General features: G+C 30.7%; 1 protein-coding gene across 1 annotated transcript; it reads left to right on the top strand.

Moving 5' to 3' along the window:
- Positions 1–283: 283 nt before the first annotated feature.
- LOC129870589 (uncharacterized) lies at positions 284–3,021 on the top strand. The gene is made up of 6 exons (XM_055945409.1): positions 284–559; positions 1,015–1,362; positions 1,540–1,788; positions 1,884–1,994; positions 2,317–2,427; positions 2,503–3,021. The coding sequence occupies exons 1-6, from the start codon at positions 284–286 to the stop codon at positions 3,019–3,021; spliced, it is 1,614 nt and encodes a 537-aa protein (XP_055801384.1).
- Positions 3,022–10,331: the final 7,310 nt, after the last annotated feature.

Here is a 10,331-nt window from a genome sequence, read left to right on the forward strand (position 1 = left end):
TATACTACGATTTATAATAAATGATTTTGCTATCATTACTGGTTTGCGATGTACCGATAATATCAATGACTTTCGGTATTCTGATGACCAAACAAGTAGATTATTGTCTTTATATTTTCCTGGTGCCAAAAATGGGGTCAACAAAGCTCGTTTCGTTGAGCGTTTTCTAGTTGGAGGATGGAAAACAAACGAAGACGCTATTCAGATGGTCATTCTCTATTTCATCCACACTTTTGTTTTTTCTCAACTAGGTGATGCACATATATCAGTTGATGATTTTAAGATGGTAGAAGATGGTAGGTATGAGCAATATCCATGGGGGAAAATAGCATTTTCAAAATTGATAAAAGGAATGCGTCAGGAGTTTTCAAATGCCAAACAAATGTATCGTCTAGGCGGCATACCATACGCTCTGAATGTTTGGATATATGAATGTGCATCTCAAGTTCCCCCTGAAATTGCTGTAAGAGTGGGTAATAAAATTCCCAGAATTCTTAACTGGCGTGTTGTCGCCGTGAAGCCAAAATTTGAGATCTTCATGTCTACCATCTTCAGTGAGGTACATGCTTTGAATATTATTCGTTTATGCACTGATTCATTATACATAAAATCTAAGATACATTATATATTCATGACCTTGATACAGTATAATTTGATTCATAAAGTAGATGTATCAGCTCATATATTTATGTATCAGGATATAAATGTATCAAGATATAATGTATCAGATACATATACTTTATATAACCTTTCTGATACATATAATTGTATGTATCAGAAACTCATTTATCAGTATTTACAGCTCATGAAAACTCTATCTTATGTATCAAATTATAATGTATCAAGAATTACATTTCATGATACATCTGCATTTATGTATCAAATAATATTGTTTTTCTATCAGTTTATCATGTATGAAGGATTAATGGTTCTGATACATCATGTTTATGTATCAGCATTAACATGTATCAATTATTCAATTGTTTTCTGACAATCAATCAATATTTTTTGCAGTATTCATGCTCCAACATTGTCCAATCTCAACATGAAATAGAATCTATTGCCATTCATGGCAGCCAACAGAAACCTGAAGCTTCAACATCGGCTGCCAAGGTCAATTTCAGAAAACCTCATGAAGTCCCCAGATTTGAGGACTTTTCAACAACACCACCCACAGAATTATTAAAGAGATCCAGTCATGTCGCTGATACATTTTCTCCACCTTCTTCCAAAAGAATGAAGACTTCCCCTGCTAAAAAGCCAATTCAAATAGAAACAGCCAATATGCACAAGGATTTCATACCACCAAATAAATCAGAAAAGCCTATTTCTCCTGACAATGTACCAGGGGCGAAGTCAGCTGTAGGAGGTGAATCTTCCAGTCAGTCAGATCAAATTATTCATATGCAATTCAAAGCATTGAAGAAGTCCATAAAGAAGTCTCTAAAGAGATACGTAAGTTTTTACTTTAAGATGTATCACATACAATATACTTTTAATTAGGTGATACATTCTGATTTTTCATATACATGTATCAAGATTGACCGAAAGTTCAAGCGTTTGGAGAATAAAATTAATTCAAATCACATTGATCTTTTGAAAGCCATCGACAGTATGGCGAACCGAATGACTGGCACATCATCTCAAGTTAAAACAGATGATTTTGATCAAACATTCCATGTGGTTGAACAACAAGAAGCACCTAATGGATTGAAGGTGCACAATTTTGCAAATAAATCTGACCCACCCCAAAAAAATGACAAATCTAATTTCCAGGAAGATATTAAGGTACATACATCATGTAATATTTGATATTTATGCTTTTAAACTTCTGGATACTTTTCATTGTCATGTATTAAATGTAAATGTTATTATGTTTTCAGGGACCTGAACCATCCACCATGATAAAACAGGTGGACAATATATCAGAACAAAACATTTCAGCAGATGTTCCAAAATTATTTGATCAACAGATTTATTCTGATACATTAAAGGTAATGTATCAGAAACAAATTGATGAACAATTTGATGCTATATATATATTTTGTATAAGCTCAACTTCTTTAAATATATATATATATATATATATATATATATCTAGACATTTAGTACATATATATCATAAGTAAATGTTATTATGTTTCTAGGAAGATGAACCATCCGTCAAGATACAAAAGGTGGATGATGTATCACAACATAATATTATAGTAGATGATGTATGATATCTGCAGATTTTTTATTAAGTAATTAGTTTTTTAAGATAATGTATGATATCCATAATTTTTTATTAAGTAATTGTTTTTTTAACATTTGTAGGAACCGAAAACATCAATTTTTACACCACAATTGAAGGATGTATCAGCACACCAAATGGAACCACAAAAAGCAGATACTGATCAGCTTATTGTTGATTCTGATACATTACAGGTAATGTATCAGATACATTACTGAGATAAATTCAACATTATTAAGTTTTTTAATGACGCTATACATTACGTGTAGAACACTGAAAAGAAAGATGGAAGAGTAGCCGATGATAAAACTGACAAAGTAGAAGAGCAAGTTGAGGAGATTGAAAAAGAAAAAATCAAACCAAGCACATCAGAATCCAATACTTCAGCACCATTTTCAACCGAAACTCTGGATGTGATAGATGCTCTAATATACGGACTTCCATTACCAGCCATGCCATTGACAGCTGTTAGTCATGAGCAAGTTCAGGATGAATGTCTATTACGCGATAGCCAGCTACCAACCACTCTTCCATCAAAAGCCAATGTATTATCTGACGATGCAAAGACACTATTTCGAAGAAGCAGGATTCCTTCGAAGATCTTACAGTCGTCGTATCTTTCAAACTTTGGGTCGAGTGAAAAGGGAAGGGAAAATTTGTCAGCTGTTATGCATCAGACACACCCTTTTGAAGGTTTTGGTATATGCTATCATCCCCCATCCGAGCTTTTCACAGACTACTCTCAATGGATAGATAAAGGACTACTAAAATCACATGTCAACAAGTAAGTATGATATATTCAACTTATACCCATACAAGTTGTGTATTATATTTGTTATGTTATTAAACTACAAGCTTCCATTTAGGAATTCGAAGGATGATCATTACATATCTAAGTGCTCTTCATTCGGCTTTAAAAAAATGGACTTTGTACTGGCATTTCCTAAAGATAAGAACTGGTTCTACCTAATGTCACAGCCGAACAGATGCTGGAACGATGAGGTAAAAATTTTATCATAAATAATATGATACAACTCATACTTACTACCTGATACATACATATTAATGTATCTAATACATACATAGATAAATGTATCACTAGCGAACTTTTTTGTCCCTTTCTTTGGTCTTCCTGGCATCTTTTTGTATATTGGCGGCAAGACAAATTCTTCCAAAATTTCCTTCGAAGCAGTCCAGTCTTTCTTATCTGGCATTGGAACCATTGGTAATTCATAAGTATTTGCCAACGCCTCTGGTTTGTAGTAATCAGAACAGTATAGGTGCAGGTCAGTAATATTCTTGCTCTTCAACACTGCAATTGCATGTGGACATGGTATCTCGTCTAGTTGAAATCTACCACAAGTGCATGTTTTTCTCTCTAGACACACAATGTATCTTATACCTAATTCGTAAACAGAATAAAGATAGTCTGATGAAGTAACAACCTGTAGGAATTATATTTCAAATATATGTATCAGTACTACTTCCTCACATACACAACTATGTATCAGAACTAATGTAAAAGGGTAATAATTATCACAGGATAGACATAACAGATGAATCAACAGCCAGCAAGAAATAAATTTCACATATATGTATCAGAAAGTATGTATCAATTACAGAAATGATGTATCAGAACTGATGTATCAGTATGTATTTTAAATATGTTATGTTTATATGTGTCAGTACTTATGTATCAACTACACATTTGATGTATCTGAATTGATATCAGTGTATAATGAGCACAGGCTATACCTGAATGACGAAGCAACAAACTGATATAAATAAACTTCACATATATCTATTAGTACTTATGTATCATCTACACAACTAATGTATCTACACTGATGTATCAGTATATATTTAGAACATGTTATGCATAACTGATTAATCATCAGCCTAAAGGAAAATAATCTTTACATATATGTATCAGAACTTATATATCAAATGTAGAACTTATGTATCATAATTGATGTTTCATTATTTAATTAGCACATTTTATACATAACTGATGAATCATCAGCCACCAAGAAATAAATTTCACATATATATATCAGAAAGTATGTATCAATTACAGAAATGATGTATCAGAACTGATGTATCAATATATATGTATCAGAAACTATGTGTCAGAAAGTATGTATCATGTACCAGAACTGATGTATCAGTATACATGTATTAGAAAGTATGTATCGTGTACCTTCATTCTCGAACACTTGATCCTGTTTGAAACTAGGATATCTTCGAATTTTCTACCCAAAGTATATTTTGTATAAGATGCTATTTCCCTATTTTTGCAGTTTCAAGAACCAAATAACATTCTCGTTTGCTCCAAAAAGTCAATTATAGGCAGCTCTCTTGCTTCAACAAGACATCCATTGATACATTTTGCGATGTTAGAAGTCATCATTCTACCCCTGTTGACAGTGGCATGAACCCTTGACCACTTTTCATATCCTGCATTTTTTAAATATTGTGCCACCCGTTGATTGATTCTTTCAACTTTGGCCATTAATTTATCGACTTCATCTTTTCGGTATGCCTTGGCCATTGAATAGAAGATGTCACTTAGTATAGCTTTGCTCCTTCTGTATTTAGTACACACATTTTTCCATATATGCCATATGCATGCAAAATAAGGAACATTGGGAAATACCATGCTTACACTCTTGATTATGCTTTCGTTCCTATCTGATACAACACACATATTGTCCCTATCACCAAATGCATTCCTGAAATTCTGAAAAAACCATGTCCATGATGCATCATTTTCCGTATCAACGATACCATACGCCAACGGCAATATGCAACCTAATAAATCAATAATAACGTTACAATAGTTATTAGAATTCATCAGAATCACAACAAACGTGAAAAATGAGATGACACACTGTTATTCAATAAGAAACAATATAAGAAAGGAATACCTGCCCCATCAAGTGTGCTAGCTGATACAAACGTCCCTTTATAAGGTCCACTAAGATGCGCACCGTCAACAACAACTACTGGTCGACAAAACTGAAACCCCCTCATCAAGGGCCTTAACGCTATGAACAAATACATGAACTCATCAGTTGATGACTTGTGCATACTTATGTACGAATTTGGATATACGGTTTTTAGAATATGTATGTATACAGGCAGCTGTCTATATCCATCAGCAGGTTTTTCCCTTAACATCTCCAAAGCATGCTCTTTTGAACGCCATGCCTGTTGATAGGTAATATCAATTCCATACGCTGATTTAATATCCTCTCGTATATCATTAGGGGTGACAATTCTCTTATGATTAACCAATTTAGGTGCTGTGAATGCACTAACAAAAGCCTTTGTAGCATGAACTTTGTTAAAAATCCTATCTCTCAGTACACATGAATGTTCACTATTGAAATATCTAACTTTGAATATATCGGATTTTTTCCAACATGAAGCTTTCATTCTCCAACAACAGCCGTCTGAAAGACATACTAACACATAACTGCATTTATATAAAAAAAATGACATGTATCATACCAATATTTTTTCATATATAATAGCAACAAATAAAGTGACATACTGATAGGAAGTGTGTCAACCCATGTACTTGATACATGCTTTTTTGTATGTATTATTAAAAAAAAGCATCTGATACATAGAGTCATATGAATCTGATACATACTGACAGCATTATTATCATTTTTTAACTGAGTTACAGAAATTGAGTTTTGATGTATCATGACAGGAAAAATTATTTTAATTTAAGAATGTATCAGATACACACATTCATATGTATCTGATACATACTGTTGGATAATATCCAACTTTAAAATTTCCAAATGCAAAATATGCGCATACCTTTTACTGTCGGATCTTTTAACCTTGAAATTAAATTCATTATTGATTTTGTATTTGGCCATTACATCAACTAGAGTTGCTTTATTCTTATAGAATTGATTCTCCTTCACTTCCGCACCATTTGTATCATCTATGTAGTTCGTCAACTCCAATTCTGCTATATAACAATTTGCAACATTACCAGATTCTTCTAAACCAAAAATGTGAGACTCATTCGCATTTGATTCGGCACAAACGATTGCTCCAGATGTACTGTCGAATGATTTTATCTCACATCTTTTTATATCAAAGCTTGATATGCACAGGGGATAATTCACGAAACCAGGCTCTTTCTTCTTCAACTCTATATAAAGATTAACACCTATATCATTACGAATATATATTGGCGACGAGTTACCTTCAACTATGTATCGGATTTCAATTTTTTTCTCTAATTCATCCACACTCAATTCAGCAGCGATTGCTGCTTTTAGATTTGAGTAAGATACATTGTCACCGATAACGATTCCATCACTTTTGTATTGTTCATAAGTAATATCGGATTGCCAAACTCCAGAATGTCTGAGTAGTATCGGGATATTCATATCGATTAATTGATGAAACGCGAAGTTTGCTTTGAATTGATGTTCTGTTGTTTTTCTTGGAGTCGATGCTCTGACTTTTGGCTTCAAAATTCATGTACATAACTGTCGCCTTCTTTAATAAATCAGTAATTGATATAAAGAGCCAATTTTTTATCCATAAATAGCTGATGTGCATTAACTATTCTATAGCTAAAGTTATGTATCAGATACATAACTTATGTATCAGCAAAAGTGAAAAAATAATTGAAATCAACTTCGGTATGAATTGATGCTCTGTTTTTTCCATTCAAGACGACGCTCTGTTTTTTGGCTTGAATCTTCATGGACATAATAATTGATTTTTTTAACAATTGATGTATCAGATACATAACTTATGTATCACCAAAACTGAAAAAAAATTGAAATCGAAGTTGGTTTGAATTTATGCTCTGTTTTTTTGGCTTGAATCTTCAACTACACAACCGTTATTTTTTTAACCAAATTAATCTCATTAATTAGATCAGTAATTGATTTAAAGAACCAATCATCCCTTATATTAAGATACTATCCATAAATAGATGATCTTCATTAATTACTCATTAGATAATTGATGTATCAGATACCAAACTAATGTATCAAAAAAGTTGAAAAAGGGGATATCGGATAATTTTGATACAATGAGGGATGTATAGTAATTAGACTTTTCCATTATGAGATTTAGGTAAAGTTTACTTATTATTATTTAAGCCCAAAAGCTACAAGTCTTCTCTCTTTTTGCAATTCACAAACTAATCGCCAAAATTTCCAATTTTACCCTCGGCCTTCCTTCGTATTTCCATATCATTTTTTTTCCATGAACATCACACCAATCTTAAATAAAATAAATAAAATAAATCACAACCTCATTCTTTGCCAATTATTTTTTTTTGAATGCGCCAAAGTGCGGGATGTAACACACTCGCTATAGCAGATTTCACGGGACAAAAACTCAAAATTCTCCCCAAAAGTGTGAGGAGTTCTGCTTACCTAAATTTGATTCTAAAAAGTCTTACGATTTTCTTAATGTCTTAGCTATTAGAAAATACGATCCACGCTTAAACATATCATCCAATACATTTTTGGATTTTTCTAGACCTTAACTCGCTCAAATTTTCCCGGAGACTGGCCTACTTTATTGCATCGGCACATAATATTTCTAAAGATTCTATTTTTTTAAGAAAAAAATGATAAACTTTATAATAAAAAATTAATATGTTTCCTAATTTTTAAGATGTGCCACATAAGCGAATTGAAGATTCTCTTATATATAAATAGATATAGATATAAATTATATTTATTTTTAAAAAATGAGAAAAATAAGTAAAAAGGAAAAAAAGAAAAAGAAAAATACTGATCATAAAAATACATCATATTTAACTAATTAAAATTTAATTTACCAAATTAAATTAAACTTTATTGATTCATATTTAATATTATTTTTAATTAATCATTAAAAAACATCAAACTTAAACTTTGAAAATATGAAATGAAAAACCATTACTACCACTACTTAGGTTATTTTTTTTCAAAAGAAATTGGGGATAAAAAAGGGAAAAGGGCCAAAACTATCCTTCAACTATTCGAAATAGAGCACATATACCCTTAAACTATATTCTGATTCAAAAATACCCTTCTGTCATACTATTGACTCAAAAATACCCTTCACGTCATATTACTGGCTTACTTCTATCCCTCTATTTGACGGAATAAAATATGACATCTTATATGTATTAATTTACGTCACATAGGATCTCCACATAAGCACCCCACCACAACTCATCAATTAAGACCCAAACTCGCCCATTAAAAGACTCAAACTCATTCTTGACTCTCATAGTTATGGTTTTCTTGACTCTCGTAGTTATGGTTTCCTTGAATCTCATAGCTATGACTGCCACAATTAATTTATAACAGTTTTTAAGCAACTCCCGTAATAATTTGCGGCAGTCAGACACCCTTGCTTGTTGACCTGGCTTTAGGAAGAACACTTCAACTATTTCTCAAGCATCTTTTGATTACGTTGAACATACGATTATGTTGCTCTGCAGCTCACTCCAGGCTCGACCACACCCATCTTCTTCCTAGAAAAACACATGCTTGATCAAGTATCACATTTGCTTAATTGTCATTTTGGAAAATTAAACCTATCACCCTTTGTTAGCTATGTCTACTGGATGAAAATTATAGTTTAGCAAATTAAATAGCCAATTAATAGTTTGTTTAAAAACTACTACAAATTAATTGTGGCAGACATAACTACGGGAGTCAAAGAATCCATGACTACGAGAGTTAGGGATGAGTTTGAGTCTTTTAATGGGCAGATTTAGGTCTTTTAATTAGTGGGGTAGGGTGGAATGCTTATATGGAGATCTTACATGGCGTAAATTAATACACATGGGATGCTACATTTCATTCCGTCAAACGACGAGGTAGAAGTGAGTCAACAGTATGACGTGAAGAGTAGTTTTGAGCCAATAGTATGAAGAAAATGGTGTTTTTGAGCCAGAATATAGTTTAAGGGTATATATTTTATTTCAAATAGTGAAAGCGTAATTTTGACCTTTTTCAATTAAAAAAAAAGAAAAAAAGAGAAAATATTATAAGATGAAAATTGAACTTCAATCAACCGTCTGTTTGGAAAGCCACCTCGTTATTGGAATTGGTATAATTATTAGGGTAGTAATTATCAGGCCAGTAATTACACAACCTAGTAATTACTCTGACCTGTTTGTTTGTCACAATGTGTGCTGTTTGGTTGCACAAGTGTAATTACAAGATTATATTATATTTTAAAAACAAAAGTTTATTATCTAAAATTAAAAATTTATAATAGACAAATAAGAGTATTTATAAATTATATTAAATTAAATATTTAAGATATATATTGTCTTTTGAAAATATATTAATTAGTAAACATATGTTCTTAACTAATATTATAAAAGATATATATTGTCTTTTGAAAATATATTAATTAGTAAACATATGTTCTTAACTAATATTATAAAAAATCAATTTATATTTTTTAAATTAATATATTTTAATTAAATTAATCATAAAAACTAAAAATACAAGATTTATACGAACATCATGGAATGCATGTTTGACAAAAATATTAAATATTATAAATATAATATTGTAGTAAAGTTATTAAAATTATTGACAAAAAGATAATCTATCAAATCTGAATAAAAAATAAATGACTTGTAATATAAAATATCAAGTCAATACTACTAAAAGAAATGAAACTAAAAATATAACATAAGTTCTATATTCAAAATAAAAATTTAACATAATATTCTTATGTCAAATTTCAACATAATGTACATAAATATGATTTAAAAGGAAAAAAATATAAGTTTATAACTTTATTCAAAAATGAATTCAACTTTAATTTAAAAATTAGAATACTAATAAAATCATGCTAATGAAACAAAATATAGAATAAATAAATAATATAAAAAAAATACATGAAATCACAAGAAATAAAGATTAAGAATAAGAAGAAAATAAAAAATAAATATTATAAAATAAAATTTATTTTTAAAAAATATTAAAAATAAAAAGAACTTAAAGTAATAGAAATAAAAAAATAAATTAAAACAAAAAAAAAATATTTAAAAATAATCAGTTTGTAATTACAAAGAAGAAGAAAATAAGGTGAA

This window comes from Solanum dulcamara, chromosome 2, assembly GCF_947179165.1.
Source record: "Solanum dulcamara chromosome 2, daSolDulc1.2, whole genome shotgun sequence".
Classification (NCBI taxonomy): Eukaryota; Viridiplantae; Streptophyta; class Magnoliopsida; order Solanales; family Solanaceae; genus Solanum; species Solanum dulcamara.